The sequence below is a fragment of the Anarhichas minor genome, unplaced genomic scaffold (assembly GCF_050575085.1).
Source record: "Anarhichas minor isolate MPS153535 unplaced genomic scaffold, ASM5057508v1 ptg000136l, whole genome shotgun sequence".
NCBI classification, from domain to species: Eukaryota; Metazoa; Chordata; class Actinopteri; order Perciformes; family Anarhichadidae; genus Anarhichas; species Anarhichas minor.
Window position 1 is genome coordinate 7,320,128 of NW_027466582.1, and position 19,928 is coordinate 7,340,055.

At 46.3% G+C, this 19,928-nt stretch overlaps 2 protein-coding genes across 4 annotated transcripts in view; one reads left to right on the plus strand and one right to left on the minus strand.

The window, feature by feature from the left end:
- Positions 1–13,807, plus strand: part of nhsl1b (NHS-like 1b) — a 45,340-nt gene extending 31,533 nt beyond the window's left edge. The window contains exons 4-8 of one of the 2 annotated variants that reach the window (XM_076084093.1): positions 797–1,004; positions 2,817–2,948; positions 4,775–8,074; positions 9,134–9,266; positions 12,159–13,807. In XM_076084093.1, the coding sequence (XP_075940208.1) occupies positions 797–1,004; positions 2,817–2,948; positions 4,775–8,074; positions 9,134–9,266; positions 12,159–12,837 (4,452 nt within the window). In that variant the 3' untranslated portion in view covers positions 12,838–13,807. Of the gene's footprint in view, positions 1–796; positions 1,005–2,816; positions 2,949–4,124; positions 4,279–4,774; positions 8,075–9,133; positions 9,267–12,158 lie in introns of those variants that run through there. The other variant, XM_076084095.1, reaches the window with a different exon arrangement.
- A 1,825-nt stretch (positions 13,808–15,632) lies between these two features.
- On the minus strand, positions 15,633–19,401 carry hebp2 (heme binding protein 2). 2 transcript variants are annotated; one of them, XM_076083769.1, is made up of 5 exons: positions 19,252–19,401; positions 18,833–18,935; positions 17,945–18,080; positions 17,018–17,198; positions 15,633–16,846 (listed from the first exon to the last, which is right to left on the minus strand). In XM_076083769.1, exons 2-5 carry the CDS (start codon positions 18,905–18,907, stop codon positions 16,657–16,659), a joined length of 582 nt encoding a protein of 193 aa, XP_075939884.1. In that variant the 5' UTR covers positions 18,908–18,935; positions 19,252–19,401; the 3' UTR covers positions 15,633–16,656. The 2 variants fall into 2 exon arrangements, with proteins under 2 accessions (XP_075939884.1, XP_075939883.1); XM_076083768.1 differs by having other exon boundaries at positions 17,945–18,083; positions 19,252–19,400.
- Between the last annotated feature and the right edge of the window lie 527 nt (positions 19,402–19,928).

A 19,928-nucleotide genomic window follows, 5' to 3' on the forward strand; every position in this document is an offset into this window, starting at 1 on the left:
GAAATTGACATTGACAGCATGCTGGAAATGTCTGGTTTTCTGTTGACTAACAGCTCAATTTCAAGCCTGGATGCTGCAGTAAAACCTTGTCGTCTGGCACTTCTCGGCGGTAAATTCTACTTCGGGGTTGAGAACTGTAAAAGTGTAATGCATGAGTGATTCTCCCTCTTTCTCCCCGCTGTTGCTCACTTGCTTTTATCCTGCCATTTTTTTCTGATAGATGTTTGCGTGGGTGCGAGAGTGTGTTTGTGTGAGTGTTTCCATTTGGGTTTGATTGATCGCGAAATGTGTTTACAGCGCCACAAGCCTCTAAAGGTCACAGTGATGTAATATGTTGAAGTCTGTTTGTGTGTGTCAATAAAGTTTTTACAGTCTGTCAGTTACAGTTTGGGACAATTAAGTTCTACAGTATTCTCTTCTATTTTCTATTCCCACTTTTATTCTCTACTATTATCGAGACATTTCTCTTTATCACGTCTGTGATCTAATTCAAAGTGACAAAATCTTTGTTTCCATTGCCTTTCATTCCCCCACATCATGTTTCATCCCTCTCACCTCTGTCACTCCCTTTTCCTGTCTTGTCTCTCCCCCTTTGCATTTGACTCTCTTCCTCCCCGCTTTATCTTTTGCATTCCTTGTTTCTGTAATCTCTCCTCTCTTCTACCTTTCCTTTCTGCTGTCTTTCCATTCCCCTCTGTCTCTCTCTCTCTTCTCTCTCTCTCTCTTCTCTCTCTCTCTCTCGGCTCGACTTCATTTTTGACATTGTTTTAACCACTTCTTCCTCTTTCTCCTCTAGTCCACAGCTTCATCAGCAGAGGACAACAGATCCCAGCTCTCCATGAGGTCCCACACCCCGCAGGGAGGGGGTGAAGGAGGGGAGGGGTATGAGGTTGACGGACGGGTTGTCTGGAACAAGAAGGGCACATCCCTCCCCACCCCAGAGGAGAAGATGAGGCTGGCGGCCCGGGCCGTGCCCACTGACATAGTTCCCATCAACGTCACAGGTATGACCTCAATCATCCAATCATTGTGTCCGTCTCTCACTCACTACCGAGTAGCGGCCAATCCCCATCAGTGTCGGTAGTGGAAAATACATCTCCTGGTCCTCTAGTTCCATATTGAAAAGATCCAACTACATCCCCGGTGTCTATTCTGTAACATCAACCTCTCACCACCAATCACACATTTTGTTTTGTTTCTCCTATTCTGTCACATTTGCTTGATTGCTGTTTTACTGAGAGTTAGATGAGAAGATACATTTATAGTCATGCTCAGCCTAGCTTAGTACAAACCCTGGAAACAGGAGGAGACAACCAGCTTCCACCAAAGTACAGCTCAAATCTTGACCTGGTGGTGGCGCTAGATGACTAATAAAAAATGCCTTTCAATGATCTCAAAACTGCCACATTAACATGTCAAATCTTGTGATTTTATTGATATTCTCATATAATTATCAGTAACGCAGCAAAAATGGAAATGTCAGACTTTTATAAACCCTCTGTGGCTGAGTGGGTATAAACTAATCAATTACTGAATTCAGTCACCCACTGAGGAAAACAACTGCATGTGTCGGTCATGGATGTCTGTCCTCTCCTCTGTATATGTTCCTCTCTCATCATGCTTCTTGCAGACTGACCTCCATGCGTGTGTGAGCGAGCGCTTGTGTGTGGAAATCGTTTGACAGCTTATCCGAGGGGTCAAGGCTTTTCGCTGACTTTATGTCGGATCACATGGCGTTTGGCAGATGAACACAGCAAAAACGTGTCGATGCAATTCCCCTGTCGGCGCGTCACATTTTTCAGTGCTATCTGCCACACACATAAAAACAGATATAACGTCTCTTTCTGCCAGTTCTGATGATTAATATATTACACTGTAGCGTGCGTGACGTCTCACTCATAAGACGTAAACTCACGACGATGACCAACAGCTGAAAGACGAAATGGCAGTTCAGTATCAACATCTGGATTTTGCTGTGATATAACAGTGATCCCGCCGTCCTTGAGACATTAACGAGGGCTTAATGTGGTCCCACTCCACGCAAATCATTGTTGACTTCGTCTCCTGTCGCTTTACATTACTGAGAAAGAGAGAGGAAACACACACACACACACACGCAGACACAAGAGGGAGATCTGGGACTTCTCTGTCACTCTGAGGGGGAATGTGATAGACACCATCCGCCCTCGTATCAATTTATATTTCCCTAACGCTTGCAGGCTGTCACCAGCTGGCCAAGTAGCAGAAGGAAGAGCAGTTCCTAGCAAGATAATACTCTTCCTTTAGGGAAGCTGGACAGAGAGTGAGAAGGATGTTGAGAGGAATGAATGACTGTGTGTGTATGTGTGTGCATGCTTTCACCTCATATCTGTCCTGTGCATGTGTGTAAAGATAAGAGCATGCACTCTACCTACTATCTCACAGATCTTACATGTATGTTAACACCTCAGTGACTTATAATAAGGGTTGGACCATCAGCCAAAAGTATTTGTTTTTTTTCTGTTTTAATGATTATGCTCGGAGAGTAATGACAGGTCAAATGTTTAGGCTCTTTGGCTGATGGATCATAAAGTTAAAGGGTCAGGTCCCTTTTCTCTAGTGGTATAATGCAAGACAGATACTTTTGGTTGTATTTGCCCAAGTTAAGATATTTAACTTGGTTACACTGACCCTTTACTATTTCTACCCTGTTGGTGTCGCATGTTCAACTTGAAAAAAAAAACTGCACGTTGTTGAGTTTGTTCCTTCCAACTAACCGACTGCTGTTTGCCTGTGTGTGTGTCCGCCTGCCTTGCTCTCGCCCTCCCGGCTACCAGGGGCAGTGTTTGACCGACAGGCGAGTGTCCGGCGCTCCCTCATTAACACTGACACCGTGTCCCGCCGGCCCAAGAAGGTCAAACGCAGAAAGACTATATCAGGGCTGCCTGACAACTTCAACCATGAGCTAGGTATGGATCACTGTGGGGCAATATGTTGCCCTCTACTGTCCACAGACCTGTACCAACACTCTGGACAAGCATCCCTCCTTTCATTACTTCCAATAACCATATACTCTCCATAGATTTATGCTTTTATCCAATCACCGTAGACATTGAGTGGAGATTGAACTCCCCCCACCAGTATTGGTCTTAGTAAGTCACATTGAGAGGGAGAAAATGACACATGCAAGTCCACAGTGTTGGATCAAGGCCCTGCAGATGTTGTGTCTTTCCCTGTTTCAGTTCTTCATACCAAGTGTCCTCATTTCTCCTCCACCCTGTTTAACTGTATCCACAGCCAGGAACCAGTTATGAAATCCTTTTTCACTAGTTTAGTGGTTTTCATTTTGCCCTTTTTCCTTTTCTAGAAATGTTTGCACTCATATAATCTCATTTTAGACTTTGCCTCTTGGAAAATCATGTCGCATAAGAGAAGTGAAGTGCAGGGTTTGCCATCCTAAATGACGTATTGTGCCATAATCTTTCGTCTTAAATGTTTCTTTTGCTGTGAATTGTGTGTGTTAATTATGTGTATGAGCGTTAATCCTGGGGCCTTATTGATGATCTTTAACATGTGTCGCATGTGTGTCTTACTTACCAACATGTACCGATTATGAGACAATGGGCCCCTGATCATAAACACCTAAAAAGGCCCCACCACCCTTGTCATTTTCGGAACATATGATCCTCAAACCCTCCAAACAGATGAGGGATACATGACAAATATTAAGTTTCAGAGGTCCCCTACTGAGCTGAGCTGGGTGTTAAGCAAACACTAAGCTTTTTAAGCTGACACTGCTGTGCTGACGGCACCGCATGGCTGATGTTTATTTACACGTCTCTGAGCTGTGGGACGGCAGCAGTGTTTAAGGAGAATGTCATTTCTCTGTGTGATAAGATCACCACTGCTGATAGGAAAGGAGCTTTAAAGTCTGGTAAGTGACCAGCTGACGACAGCCTCTGAATGTCATGATTACTGGGCCGGGGTAATTGTCCCAGTGCCTCATCCCTCCCTCTTTTAGCACAAGAGCTGCCTGCGAAGTAGACCTGCAGCTTAATCTATCGCAGCAGCAGCAACAACAGCAGCCAAGCTGTCACTCCGGCTTTTAGCAAAGGAGGAAGAGAGTGGATGTGTGGTTTAGAGAGAGAGAGACGGCGAGAAGGGAGAGAGAGAAGAAAGGGAAGTGAGTGTATGTTCTGGGATACGAGCATCAACAGGAGAGGCACCACAGATGGGAGACGCACTAAAGATCGTCTCTCGTTTTACAACTCGTTCTTCAAATTGTTTGTTTACAAGCCGGTATGTTCGGTGTGTGTGTGTGTGTGTCTTTATGATATCTGCATTTCTGCGTGTCCTTGTCTATATCTTTCTGTATGTTCTGTCCTGTATGACAGTGCATGACCATGTATACACTGCATGTTTGTGGCCATGTGTGTGTTTGGTGGCTGCCTTACCTTGTCAGCTGCCTGTCCTGGACCTCAGGGTAATGTTTGCTTTTCTGTCGGACTGAGCCAGAGCCATAATAGGAGGGGAAGCATAGGAGGGAGTCTCTCTGTCCTCCCTCATACCCTTTCCTCCTTTATGAAGCAGACCAGAAGTTATTAGCGCATGAGGGTACAGCTAATCAAATTAATTAACTTCCATGTGACCACAGTTTATCTTAACAGTCCAGTCCAGAAGAGCAGAAAGCATTGTTGCTGAAGAAGTTATAGGGAGGAAAGAGAAAGGTAGTGGTGCAAGAAAAGGAATTGTGATCAATCACGTGTTCATCTTATTTTCTTTATTCATTTGACAGCAGCAAAAAGACACGGCGGAGAGCTCCGGCCGCATTCCATGTTCATCCCGGGACAGTACTCAACCTTGGGTAGAGTTGGGAGCGTCAACTCAATGCTCCGACGTTCAGAGACCAGAGACTCCGGCTGCCAGACAGAAACGATAAAGGTTGTACCCCCATCCATGAGACGAATCCGGGCTCAAAGAGGACAGGGAATCGCTGCTCAAATGGCCGGCATTTCTGCTTCCTCCTCAGCAGGAAGTATATCCGTCTCGAGTAGTGACAGCTCTGGGATCTTGATGCTGCCTCAGTTTAATAGAGATCTCTCCCGTTTTCACAGTCTGCCCCGACAGGGAGCCAGGGTGTCCCTCAGTGCTGACCCCATTTATAGCAGCACCCCCATCAGGTCTGAGGAGCAAACTACGCCTCCGAGGCAGATTGGCAAGCTTCAAGTTGATGATACAGCGGTGCACATGAGAAATGCCCCAAGGACAGGCACCCTGCCTCGGCCTAAGTCTCAGGAGGTGAGGGGGACACAGGCCAGTGATTGGGGTGGTGGTCCAGCATGTGTAGTCTCCCCACATGCTGCCTATTCCACCTCGTTCATCCCCAATGCCACCCTGTCTAGCTCCTCTGAGGTCATTACCCTCAACACCTCCGGTCAGCTCCCCCACTCCCAAGCCTCCGCTTACCCCACAGCTCGACCGCTCAGTCGAGCCTCCTCCACCAACACTGACCCCAGAATCTCCAATCCAATAGCCTTTACCCACAGCGTCACCTGCCCAGCTTTGGCCACTTCTACCCCCACTCATACACCAAAGGACGGTGGTCTGGAAGTCGCAAAACCTGCTAGTGAGTCAGGGCTCTCGGACAGCAGTATACACAGCCGCAGCACCTTGGCACCCACACCTCCATCCTGTCTGCCAGAGGAGCAGTGGATCTACGACACGCCAGAAAACGTGGTGGTTCCACACCGTACTCTGACCTCCAGCTGCTCCATTCCTATAAACCAGTCGTATAGCAGCCTGGAGCACTCCTCCAGGACCACTACTGACTCCAGCTCCCTCTATTCCCAAGACAATGATGGATACTACACCTCCATGCACATGGACTCGGGCCTGCGCTCTCGCAGCCATGGCAGTGGGCATGGTGCAGCACCTGGACGGGCCACCAGGCACAGCATGTACGAGTGCCGCGAGGTGGCCAATCAGGAAGACTCTGTGAGCTTGTACAGTGATCGCTCGCTGTCTCGCAGCATCTCCCTCCGCAAGGCCAAGAAGCCTCCTCTGCCACCAGCTCGTACAGACTCTCTTAGACGCAAGACTTCCGTTAAAAAGCCTCTTGGAGGCGTTAGCGCCATCGGCGGTGCTAAGGAGGCAAACGGAGCCATGCTCAATGAGACTCTTATTGCCAGCTTGCAGCAGAGCCTACAGATGGGGCTGAAAGGAGGGAAAGGAAAAGGGGCTTCACCTTCTTCCCCCTCTCACAGCCCGAGCAGTGACTACGATGACCCTTGGGTGCTACGGCCACGCAGTCAGAGTAGCATCAGTGCAGGTAGCTCTGCAGCATCACTCGCAGCTAACGCCAACTGTGGCGGTGTGTCTAACGTGTACTCGTTATGCCATGTGACGCCGGCTCAAAGTGAAACCAGCAGCTTGCGCTCAGAATACGCTGATTCCTGGGGTTACTACATGGACTACCCTCGTAACCATGATCAGAGGGTGCAGACCCCTCCGGCCCATGCCACAGAGAGCATGTCGGCTGGGACTCACCCAGGAGAATTACAGAACGGAGGTGAGATTCTCAACAACAGCCAGGCCCCTGGTGCTCCAGGCCAGGACGGAGGGGTGGCAGTGAAGCCCAAAATGGCAACCTCCTCACCGGACAGGGTGCACCGGCTGACCTCCCCATCCAGCGGCTACTCCAGCCAGTCCAACACCCCCACAGCTGGAACCCCAGTGCCCTCGTTTGTCAGGTCCATGTCTCCCTCGGGCGGCCGGCCAAAGCCCAAAGTGCCCGAGAGAAAGTCATCTCTCCTCTCTTCTGTATCCATGTCCTCCTCTTCCACCTCCCTTTCCTCCAACACTTCGGACTCACTTAAAAGCTCCGGACCTCCTCCTTCACTACCTCCACCCTTGCCCCTCTCCTCCTCCTCAGCTCCCACCACCCCTCTCAGCCCACCTCCACCCTTCCCTCCCCCTATACCGCCATGTTCCAGTACCGGCACTCCACCGCCAGCTCCCCTGTTACCAGCCACCCCTCAGAGTCAAACTCTGAGCCCACCCGCTGCTTGCTCCACCTCCCCAGAATTCCCTCCTCCTCCATCCCCTGAAATGCTAATCCACCCCAGTTCATCCTTCAATGGGAGCTTCAGCCCACCCCCTCCCCCTCCACCTCCCATCCCCCCCATGGGTCCCCCTCCACCTCCTCCACTGCCAGCTTTTGTCCCACCTTCCCCGTCTTTTGTGAAGGCAATGAAAGATGCTCCAAAACCAGCTCTTTCCAAAAGCCCTACAAAGTCACCTAAGCCCCTGATCACGCCGTTTGCGCTGCAGATGGTGCAGCTCCGCTCTGTTAAACGACCAGAGAAGGAGATTAACGGCAAATCAGACCACACCGAAGCTCAGGTTCTAAAGCCCCAGACCCTGGAGAAGTCTCACCCCCTGGAGCAACCTACTGTGATACCCGGGTCAAACTGCTCCCCAGAAGAAGATTCACGCAACTCCTCACCATCACCTGTGTCAAAGCTCTTAGAAGAGTTGTCTTTAGACTGCAGTATCACACATGACACACCAGATAGTGTTGTCATGAATGGAAAAGCGGAGGATCAAAGTTACTTTATCTTAAACAGAAAAGAAAAGGATGAAGGACGGGAATCATTGCCCAGTCCCCAACAGAGCCCCCGTAGCTCTCCTGTCAAACAGAAGCCCCCGGTGGTCTCCAAGAAACCCCAAATCTCTTTCCTCCCACAATTTAGCCCCCGACCAATCGATGAACAGGTTCCATCTGAGGATACAACCATCCTGTCACAAATAGAAGACCAAGTCGATGCACCGCAAAGACAAATACAGAAAGAAAAGAAAGACAGTAAAAGTGAGCAACAGGAGGAAGAGGAAACTTCAGAGAGCTCGGAGCTTCCATCAGAAAGCTGTGAAACGACAACAGTAACCCAGAACGAGTCCTACATTTGTGCTTCTGCCAGCCAGCCAAGTCTTGACCATAGACTATATACCAATGGAGAGGCTCAAGAAGAGGAAGAGGATGAGGGAGATGGAACAAGTAGCACGTCTGGATCCATCAGCTCCAGGGAGGACGACACTAGTGAGTCAGACTTAAATACTTTTTTTAAAATTATGCTTTGTTATCATCAAATCAAAGTTAGACATATATCAAATGTGTGTAGAGAGAACACTCATTTTAAATGGTGTCAGTCAAAATCTTCATTTACTTATTAGTTAAGCTCATTACCATAATCCTATGTGGTTAGTGGTGATGCTGCTGCCTGCCGGCTGTGCGGCCAGCTCCTCAGGCAGCTGTGAAATTCATTTTGCCTTCCAAAGCAACAGATCCAGACTTGAAACCACAAGCTTTTAAAGATCTGAAAACTGTGAAAATAGCGCAGCAGAGACGGCTTATCACTGGGACAGCACTGCTGCAGCCTCCTGAATTCATCCTCTCTTAGTCTCTCTTCTACATTTTCATATGCATATTCTCGTGGCTATTGCCCTTCATTTTTCCCGCATTGCTTTTTTTCTCTGCTCCCCCCCCCCCCCCCCCCCTCCACTGTCTACTCGTCTTCTCTCAGTCATCCATCCTTATTTCCAAATATCCATTTTTTGCCTTTTCCTCTTCTTTGCTGTTAATCTCAGTCTGTCCTACTCAGCTCCTCTCTCCTTCTGTCCTGCTCCCTATCTATCCTTTCTTCTCTCTCTGGGATAGGGGAGGGGGCAAGTGTCCAGGGGGGCTGCTTTTTTGTGGTTGGAGGGAATGGGGGGGGGGGGGGGGCTCTCTATCGTATCAGAGGGGAGGGGGGAACAGATCTGGTAAGTGGATGGAGGGGAGGATGGGGAGAGCGTAAAGTGAGACTGCCTGCAGCAGCTCAGGCAGTCGAAGCGCAGATGTGAACGCGGAGGTTGACAGGAGGAGGGGGAAGAGGAGGAGGAGGAGGAGAGAGAGGCTGAACAAGAGGAGAAGAAAAGACAGGATATCTAGAGACCGAAAGAGAATGTAAGAAGACAGTCCAGCACCTCCTCTGTACCACTTCAGATTTCATAGACAGCGAGGTTATGAGTTTATTCACGAGTGTGTGTTTCACTGAGTAAACCTAAAGTGTGTGTGTTTACTCTCCTGTAACTGTGTGTGTGTGTTTCTCTGTCTCAGGTGAGGTGTTCTACTCCAGTACGTCCGAATCGTCTCCGGCCCCGTCAGCCAACGGGTCCTCCGAGGAGAACATGGTGACCCCGACTCACACGCGGCCCCGAACCACTGAGGACCTTTTTGCCGCCATTCACAGGTACCATGATGCATTTCTCTCTTTTACGCATCTTGTCACTTCTTCATCTACTCCAACTTCTTCACTCCCAACCCGCTTCAACTCCTTATATATAATTTATTCCACTGAGCTAGTTTATTTTATCTCTAGCGTTCGGTTTGCTGTTTGTTCTCCTCTCTACCTCCCCCCTCCTTCTCTGTCAACATCTCCTTCCCTCTTTCTCCCCCCCCCCCTCATAAACCACAATGTATCACCCTGAAGTCCAAGCTCCTTCAACCCATGATTTCTCTCTTTCCATCTCCTTAGCCCTCCTCTTCCTCTCCCTCTGCCCTCCACCTCTCAGTCATAACGTTACCCAGCGCCGTCCCATCTGCAAGCATACACACATCCGTCAAACAGCTGGTCTCTGGAGTCTCCCAGCCCAGAGTGGCTTTTGTTTCTGTTCCTTGTCAGCGATGAGTCCGATTCAAGAAGCAAAATGAGTCAGTAGTCACATGTTTATCGAGGCATCTGTGTTAGTAAAGTCACATTAGCGTTGCTCATTCTCAGCAGGAGTAAAAAAAAAGGCGGTTGCTTCATCCATTATTTAACTACTCGGCACCCTTGTATCCTAATCTAGGTTAGAGGCCACCAGAGAGATTTGTCGTTCTCCCTCTCTCTGTTTCTATCTCTCCCATTCTTGTACACACTGATATATATATTGCATACGTGCTCCCGTGCTTCAAAGGCAGGACACATAAATTTGTCATGCAGCCCGCCAGTTTGTGTTTCACGGTCACGTGCGGCAGCAGTCGGAGTTCTCTTGAGCATCGCAGGATTTAATTTCACGGGATTTTATTTCTGCTGGCGAAACAGACTGTCGATGTATTTATGGTGCACGCATCACGTGTGCAAGTGCGATTTATTGTGCAGTTTAATTGGACGACGGGATTGTGTAAGCATCTGTGCTTGACCCTCACAGTGGAACTGTTTGTGTACCACTTTCTTTACTGCTCTCCTCCTCCATTGCACCTCCTTAGAAGAGAACATAGAGAATCATTTTACAGATTTTTGATAAGTGGGAAGCGATGACGGAATCGAGAGTTGATTTGCCAAAAAAGATCGTCTTTTAACGTCATATCTCATTAAATTAAAGAGAGAAATTTAGTTTTGAACTATCAAGAGATTGTGACATTATGTCTGAATGTATAGTTTGTGTTTCTGATGGTGACTTTCTTGCTGTCTCTCTAACTGTTCCTTTCCTCTCCCCTTATCACCTGTCCAATACCTTTTGTTTTCAACTCTGTCACTTCACCCCCACATTCCTCGTCTTCTCCCCCTTATCTCTCTGGAAAACCCTGAATGACATGCCCTTACATCTGCAGCATAAAATACCACCTGCCTGCAGGGAAGATGCTCCAAACCAAACGTAAGACAAACAGAGAAATCGATAGAGCACTCTGAGATGGGTCTTAAATCGCAGCCTTGTTTACCCTCTATAACCTAGATCGGTAGCACCGCCTCTCCAGTGTGGCCGTGAATTCAACAAACCGTGAGTTCAGTACGCAGCCGTCTTGGTTGACTGAGTTCAGGTGTGTTGAGTGGATGCACGTGTAAATATGTGTGAGAAAAGTCTTACGTAATGCAGACGGGCTACTGATGGCGACGGAGCTCACAGGGGACGACGCTAGATGTAGGTTGAATTTAGGGCACAGACTAAATTGCAGTCTTTCTAAAACAAAAAGCAGATTCTCTCACAGACCAGTTAGACTCTCATTTGACCTTCACAAGTATATTCTCTACAGGTTATTTGTCCTGTATGGAAGAATTGTTTTCTGTAGATCTAATCTGAGGATTAAGGATTTTGTTTCACTGCGTCCCTTCACTGCTCCCTTTACTTTTTTTGCATCAAATTGCTCTCCTTATCACAGAATCTCAATTTTTCGTGCCTTTAATCATCTCTGTCTCCCCCTCTCCTCCTCTCTCCCTCCTCGTGCAGAGGGGGCATGCAGTGGGTGGGAGCATCCTTTCTAGAGAGGTGCGAAGTGGCAGGTAGCCCCTTCCCTTTAAATTAGCGAGCCTTGTTTCTGCCATCGCGGTGATGCTACTTTTGGATTAGCAACAGTAATCCCACAGTGCAAACCCGCTGGACCACAGATTAATAAGGCTGTTTCCCCTGCTAGCACTAATCCCCTGTATTCTGCCAGTTGCAGCTTTATTGCTATGCTTTGGTTGCAGGAGTTATTGACAGTGCAGGCTGAGTGGTGCAGTCGACCACTCTGATACACACCCCCCTGTTGAGAGGAGGCTGAATCGTCCTTGTGTGATTAAAACTGCTTTTGGGCACTTTTCCCAGTTTGTGTTTTTGATTAATTTCATTGTGCCGCGTCTGAGCTTTCCCGCAGAGTTGCAGCGTCTGCAGCTTTTCTGGTAAAAAAACTCATTGGATTCCTTTAACGTAAATGTAACTCTTCTCATTGCCCTCGCTTAATTATTTGAGCATCCACGCCACTCAATGCTCCTTATTGGTTTACCTCTTTTAAGATTTGTGCTGTGACGCATGATTGCTGGGGGCAGTGCTGACATATGGCAAATTTGGGACAAAGACTGAGGCGTGTAGGCCAAGTATTTGAAGTGCAAATTTTTTTTCTTCTTTTTTAGCTACTACAGCGCTGAAACATTCACAGGGCTGGATTGAACAAAGGCTGCTTCCTGCTCATTTATATGAAATCCCATATTCTGCAGCCTGATTTCAATTTGAATAATTGGATTTGATGAAACTGCCCCCATCCCGAGCATTTCAACTTGCTCTTCCATCGGTTCAACATCTAATTGTTATTCAGCTTTTTACAAATTCAATAACCCTGCTTGCACTCACTCACTTTGCAGAATGACAAGCAGGCCATTAATCTGGTTATCCACAATTTACCCTAGGTCGAAGCGCAAGGTCCTGGGTCGCAAGGAATCTGAGGAGGACAAGTCCCGGGCTGGGAGCAGCCCTCAGTCTCCACCCCTCACTCCGACAGGCGGGTCCCCAGTGATGGTGTCCCCCTTGCCCCGCCCGTCAGGCTCCATCCAGCGCAACCTTCGCAAGTCCTCCACCAGCAGCGACACCTTCAAGGCCCTTCTCCTGAAGAAGGGCAGCCGCTCAGAGACCAGCTTCAGGATGTCGGCCACTGAGATGCTTCGCTCCACTGACCCTCGCTCCCAGAGACCATACTCGGAGTCGGCGTTGGACTCCCCTGAGGCCTCGCCTTCCTCCTCGCTGATGGCGCCACACAGCCCCTGTAACTCCCCCGGCCGTGGAAAGAGAGCAACAGATGAGTGGAGCCGCTACGAGGCCTTGGCCCTGTCCTCTCCGACTTCGCCATCCTTTTCAATGAGCGGGTTTAGGTACGGGCGCTCGCGCACGCCGCCCTCTGCTGCCAGCAGCAAGTACAACGCACGCAACCGGATCCTCAGCAGCCCAATGACAGTGATCTGTGAGCGCGAGGGCGAGCTGGCTGAGAGCGAGTACGGGGACACTGCAGAGAGTCTGTCCACACCCTCTGCTCTGACTCTCCCTCTATTCAATAACTCCAATGGCACTTTATCTGATGGGAGCAGAAGTTAAAAAGCAAGGACCGCCCCTTAGATACAAGGAGCTGAACTCACTCGTCATAACCAGGTAGGGGGCAGGAGGAGGAGCCAATAGAAGGCCCTCTAGAGACACCTTCCTGAGCCCCACCCCCTCGGCGTTGCCTCTGAGGCAGTTAAATGTCAGGCACTGATGTGAGGTCAGAGGTCGCCCCGTCATGGACCAGGCTGAACTTAGTCTGAAGTGGAGAACTGCATCTGCTGCATTAGTCCCATGAATCTCACTCTGTCCTTCGTTTGGTGACTCACCCATTGTGTTCAAAGAATGGTGTTGCTTTTACGCCTGGTGTTCTTAGTTTGCTTCCATTTGTTGTTTTTTTTACTTTTATGTCATTAACATGCAGGAATTCTTTTAGTTTCTTTGAACGACAAGGATAAGATAGTGAACTGAAGGAAGTGAAAAGTCACAAGCTGTAACTTGTGCTGCTACGTAGAGCTAGGCAGTTGGAAAGAGTGGAATGTAGAGGCGTGCTGGACGCTCTCGCCTTGTGAATCTTCTCAGCTTCTGCTTCTCTTCCGTCGGCTCTGGAAGGTGTTTGAGAGCACCACGGTTTGCAAGTGTTGGCTTCAAACAGCTTCACAATATTGTGAAGAGAACCCAGAGGAGGCGATGCAACAGACAGCTCCACAGTACAAATTCAGCTACGGTTATCGGCAGGTTTTGCTTACTGCTCTTAGGTTCAGAGGTTTAGTTTGCAGAGCTGGTATGTTCAGTGGTCCATAGGAAGAGCAGAGGGCTCAGTGCTGTCACCTAGTGACGGCCAGGAAGTAAACAACTGTAGAGTGTAAAAAGACTCAACCAAAAACAGCAAATGTACTCATAAAACCTCTATTAAATGAATTTTAGTTTGTAGATTTTGCATTGTGCATCGATCTTTTTCTTTGTTTGTGACTTAAAAACCATGTTTTAAAGATTGTTTTAATAAACAAAGTGATGTCATGACGTGTTTGGGAGTTAAGTATGAATCTGTAAATGTAAAGACGGAGACGAGAGTAGAAGAAAAACTCGTTTTACTGTCTGGGACTTTTAGTGATCATCACGTTGGGCACCAAAGAGCTGAAACAATGACCCGCTGGCCGTTAAACTGGAAGTGAACACAACCTGAGAGTGTGACCGCTTGTCTGGCACCCTGCATACAGCCCGAACCCAAACCTACCACAAGCTTTTTAGGGCTTAAACGATTTCTATAATGCTGTTGACCTTTCTGCTAAGTTGATCCTTTTGCAGTTTTATATGATCCTGTATGTAAATACATAGAGAAAGAAGTTTTAAGTAACATTTTGACTTATTTTCAAAGACTGTACATTTTTAGAGAGCCTGTATTTGCTGGAAGGGGAGTGGTTACCTTTTTTTTGTAGATTATTTATTTTCACATAGCGGGGCTGTAAACGGTGTCCCGATCAGAGTCAACCAGCGAGCTGATGGAGGCACAGGGCAGAGTTAGGAGGGCCACATTTAATAATATTATTATTTATGCGAAAGCCTTCTACTGCCCTTAATCCTGAGTCATGCAAACCCCACGCTGGTGCTCACAGCTGAGTAAATGTGGTCTCCCAAGAGTCATAAACTGAGGTGACGGGCATGAGACTTAATAACCTCCTAACAGCCATAACACCCTGTGGTTTAATCACCTGTGACCAAAGTGTGTCTCCCAAGCTCACACAACTGAGCACTTTGGGGACCCGGGCTTGTCTCATGACAGGAAAAAACGTCTCAGTCGCAGAGGGGGACAGATGGGAGGACAGAAGAAGTAGTTGGAGTGGAGCTGCTAAGGCTCTTGTGTCTGTCTGTGTAATAAAAAGCAAGGTGATATTTAAAGAGCGGGTTTCTGTGTCATTTCTCTGTGTGTGTGTGCGTGTGTGATTCACGGTCATCTGACAGCCCCAGCACCCTAAATCGCAGCCTCATTAGCGCCGTCGCCATGGCACCCATACTCGTCCATCATCTGGAAAGCTCCAGACGTTTACCCCCCCCCCCCCCCTCCCTCCCCATCAGTTATGTCTCCTTCTGGACATCCTATTAGCACACACTGAATCACAGGCTCAGCCCACAATAGACCTTTTTCCGCTGACTGCGGGGCGACTTCCTGCTCGTGGCCCGTGACTGAAACCTCTCCACATTCCCCGCAGGAACTCTCCTTTGCCTTTTCAGCGCCTCGGCATGTCGAGTGTTCGCTCCCCAAGGGCAACAGCAACACTGACCCGCACCTCTCAGTGTTTACAATGAAGACTTATATTCATAAGAGTCGCCTTGCTCTCTGACGCTGTGTCCATCTGGCTGTCAGACAGGAGTCAATACAAACTCCTCCCCGGCCCTGTGTGTGTGTGTGTGTGTGTGTGTGTGTGTGTGTGTGTGTGTGTGTGTGTGTGTGTGTGTGTGTGTGTGTGTGTGTGTGTGTGTGTGTGTGTGTGTGTGTGTGTGTGTGTGTGTGTGTGTGTGTGTGTGTGTGTGTGTGTGTGTAAAATAAGATGTCATTTCTGCTGAGCTTCTGAACATGATATTGGGAACAATTGTGCCACAAATAAAAAGATTGACTCAGCAGACATGAGCCTGACCACGAGAGAAGGTTAGAGAGGATAAAGGGCGAAGTGAACCGTGGAGAGGGTTTCACCCGGCTGATGAAAAGGTCACGATGATCAGTGTGTGACAGACGACCTGAACTGTACTACAGATCAGATGAGCAAGCTTCTGGCTGGGATTTAAAGAATCCCATCACAAAATAGAGACGACTAAAACACAATGAACATGGAGGTAATAAATGATCAGAATCATTTGATGCTGAGATATATTTATTATTAATTAGATCATACATTTTTCATTCTTAAATATTTAGTGGGAAGTAATATCTCCCATGATTCATACATTAGTGCAGTGCTTATGTCATCATTCCCTCATTAAGTACCCGTAACACAATTTCTAGTACATGTTCTCTAAATACGATGATTAATATGAGTTGATGTATAAAAGGATGTAAACTCGGAGTAAAAAAAGCTTGTTAGCTTGATAAGTGTCCTTTGTTATTGTCTATCTCACCAAGCATCACAAATGTTAGTGTGTGTCAGCTTAAAATCAGCTTAAAATCACAGACATAACTACACAATCATGAATTCATGAGGGGAATGTTTTGTTTTTTTAAACTGAGACTTGAGTGATGGTGTATGACTGGTCCAGATTTACAATGACTCAGTCGCTCATCATCATGAGTGCGATAGCGGTGACAGTAAGTGATGTCTGAGATCAGATAAACTGACATTGAAAACATGTGAGCCTACACTTTCTAATGCACAATAACTTTTTATGTTAAGGTTCAGGTGAAAAAGTGTTTACCTTTAAAAAAATAACTGAATCAATAGAAATGAGCAAATTTTCAACAAGTCATTCATTAAAAAACAGGCACTTGTGGTTTTTGTCAAGATGCACCAGATGACAGAAACGTTTCCTGACTACTTGGCTCCACCTGCTGGTAATATTGTCCCACTGTATCCCGTCTTTCACCACAGTTTATATGTTTATGATGACCTGTAGAGCTGTAATCATGTGTTTGGTCTCTTTCTCAAGACTTTCAGTAAAGTATAATTCAGTAACCTTTTATCAAACAAAATAAACCAAAAGAAGACAGTAAGACATGGATAAATGGATATAAAACTCTTGATGGACTTTTTTCCTTCTTTCTTCTATAATAGAAATGATTTTGATTCCCTTTTGACTGTGCTGAGTGTTATCAAACGATCGTGTCATTTTATTCCTTCTTAACTGGGACTAATTGACAGTTCTAGTGGGCGACCTTTAAACTTGCTACTCCTGCTCTTGCTCCTTCTTGAGGACCCAGACCTCGTTCCTGCGGTTCATGAGTTTGAAGGGACTGTCGTACCCGGCTGCGTAGAACGGCTTGTCGACGTATTGGACTCCGTCTCTCTGCAGGCTCTCCATTAGTTTCAGGAGCTCCTCACGCTTCAGATTCTCATTGGAAAAACCACCAAATGTCCTGAAAGAAGGAACAAGAGGATAGAAGACTAAGTTCTGCATATCAGGGATTTGAAGTCTTCATTTTAGCAACTCTTTTTTGTTTTGTGGTGTGTGCAACCAGGTGGGAATATTTAGTAAAAAAAAAAAGAAGAACAAAAGCATAAATAATTGTGCCTTGGCTGTACTCTACCTGACATAAGCTGTGAACTCCTTCCTGTTCTCCAAAAACAACTCCGGGTCGCTCGGCTCCGGCGGATTGTCCTGATGCTCCTCTGGGACGTAGAAGGACACAGTGAACTGAGACTCGCATGCCGGGCCGGCTCCAGGGTCCACGCGGCACGTCACAGGAGCCGTCATCTCCACTTTCACCTCTGAGGAAATAAAATCATTCACTTTCAATAATATGAATGATTTCATAAACACAAACAGCACACACGTGACGGGCGTAAAAACGTGAAAAGAAGTGAGATGAATTTAGCAAGAAAGGAGAAAGTGAGGTTGATGAATGGTCTGACACAAGAGATGCACAGATATTACATTTGCTAAACAAACCCTCAGTTGCCAGCTGGTGGATCTGAACTTCAGTAAATAATGAAAGCTGAGCAGATGGTAGACATAGAACTACAGTGTGTGGCAGATGTAGAGGATTAAACAGCAGCTTTACACATCGCACTCTCCTTACAATGCAGACCGCAGTAGTCAACAGCACAAACAATATGCTGTACGGTCTCATACATAATGCGGGTGTAAACTGCTGAGTAAGACAAAAGCAGCAGTGCTGTTACAAACTGCTGAGCAAGAACTAAAGTGCACTTTTTTTATTGACTCTTGCATTTATTCATTGACTCCCTTGTCTTCACGCCAAAGTTATCCAGAACTTGATTTTGCAACATTTCGACATTATTAACCTGACCGCTTGTCTGACTAATCACCTTTAATTTCATTTATTTATTCATAGTTTACGGCTTGTATCAAGTTTATTTACTACACCATGAATACAAAACATTTCAGCACCTCGTTGACAAAAGAAAGTTATATCAGACTGTACCGGTTTGGTTTTCACCATACATACGCTACATCCATGTGGCATTTGAGGAACAAAACGGATGAAACTCACTGTTGTGATTGTTGCCTTGGATGTAGCTGAAGAGCTTGCGGAAGCCAGTGTTCATGGCTGCATCCCACTGCATCCCACTCAGAGTGGTGCTCACCCAGTTAGTGGCATGGTAGGTGCGAATCTCATAGTCTTGGTCCTGCTAAAACATGCACACATGCACACGCTCATTATAAATGAATCCGTTGATTATTTTATCAATTAACCGTTTACATAATTTTCTGTGAAGTGATCAGGAATTTTGTCTATATTGCCAACGTGGTCGTCTTTACTTACATTACTGAATTTGCGCGGCCCTTACAAAAATCATGACTCCACAGTATTTAGGAAAGTCATATATTGTAATAGTTCTTACAGCAAATGGTGACATCAGTGTACATGGGTCACATATCTCACAATATTAAGATATGGTCACAAACATTGTGAGGAGCGATACAATACTCCTTTTGGTTATCCCACTACTAGTATAACAATCTAACAGGTCACTGATTACGGTGACTTCTACAAATGCCTTTTATGTTCGACACTCAGTCCAAACGACACTAAATTTAAAGTGAAGCACAATAAAGTAGAGCTGTAAAGTCTCAAAGTGAGGAAGCTGGAACCACCAAATGCTTTTAACGACAAAAACCCGTTGAAGAATGCTTCAGATCAAAGTGACTTTTAACAAGTCAAAGCCCCATAATATGCCATTATGATGATGTAAAAGAGATGTAAAAGAAATCCGCACATTCGAGGGGGTGGAATTGTTAAAAGTCAGAGTTATAGTGTAAAAAAAAAAAGAAATAAACTCACTTCTCTCAGTCAAATGGCACTGTGACAAACAGAACAACCAACATCAGGCCAAAGGTTTACTGTCCTTTTATACGAGCCAATCTGGAAGACATCTACCTTTTTGTCCCCTTCTGTGTATTTGGGGCTCTGCAGTCCAGATGAGAACAGAGCTCGTCCCAAGGTTTTCATCATGACTGGGCTGAAGTATGATCCAAAATATCTGTTTAAGAAAAATATCAACAAAACTTAGGACGTTTTCCAACCAATACTCAGTATGAATCGCAAGGCATTATAAAACCAAATGAAGGTTATATATAATATATATATATATATATATATATATATATATATAACCTGCTAGTCATGAGACTAGTTATGTATTCCAATGCATCTTTGTTTATAAAACAGCAGAAATACAGGTAATAATTCAGAATCGGCTCTGTCATTCTCCAACACTTTTGTTGAAACAATGCACTCGCCTTTTAAAGTGTAAAACCACCGAATACAGACAGAAGGAAATACATAGTTGAAGTTACCTGTCAAGGCACGCTTGTGTAAGCCTGCCGTTAAGGTGTGGAGCACGAGTGTGTGTTTGTTTTCATACGATCGCTTCGTGTTACATAAACCGGAAATACGATGGGCTGAGCGAGTACAACTTCACAATAAGAGCTCAGATCTTTAACGTCAACGGTCACTGAGGGAGAAAAGTTCAATTTGGCCACAATTTCAAATTAGTTTGGGTGTGGTCGAGTTCCCCAGGAGTCGCTACAAAATGGTGCAGGAAGTCAGCGATTGGAACAGAAGTTAAACCAAAACCAGAAAACAACTTGTTTTATTGTTGTATCCCGAGTAGTGACAAAGGACATGATGTTCTAAAGCGCTGTCCGCTGCCGCCCGGCTGTATTTCAGTACGTTAGTGCTCTGCCTGGCTGGACTCTGCTCATCGTGACCTACATGCGTTGGTGTACCACATCACAAGTTAACAGTGTGTAGTGTATTACACTGAATATTTGACTCATTGAAAGTACCGAAAGCATTTGCAATATGGACAGAACTATGGATATTTTTGACAAACTATACTATGACTTTTTAAGTCATTCTACACTTACATACTATATTATGCCTTTTTAATGACTTGTTTGTCTGATATCCTTGTTCATATTGGGAAACTACTTGAACATTACTTTGGGAATTTGAACCACTGAAAAACACT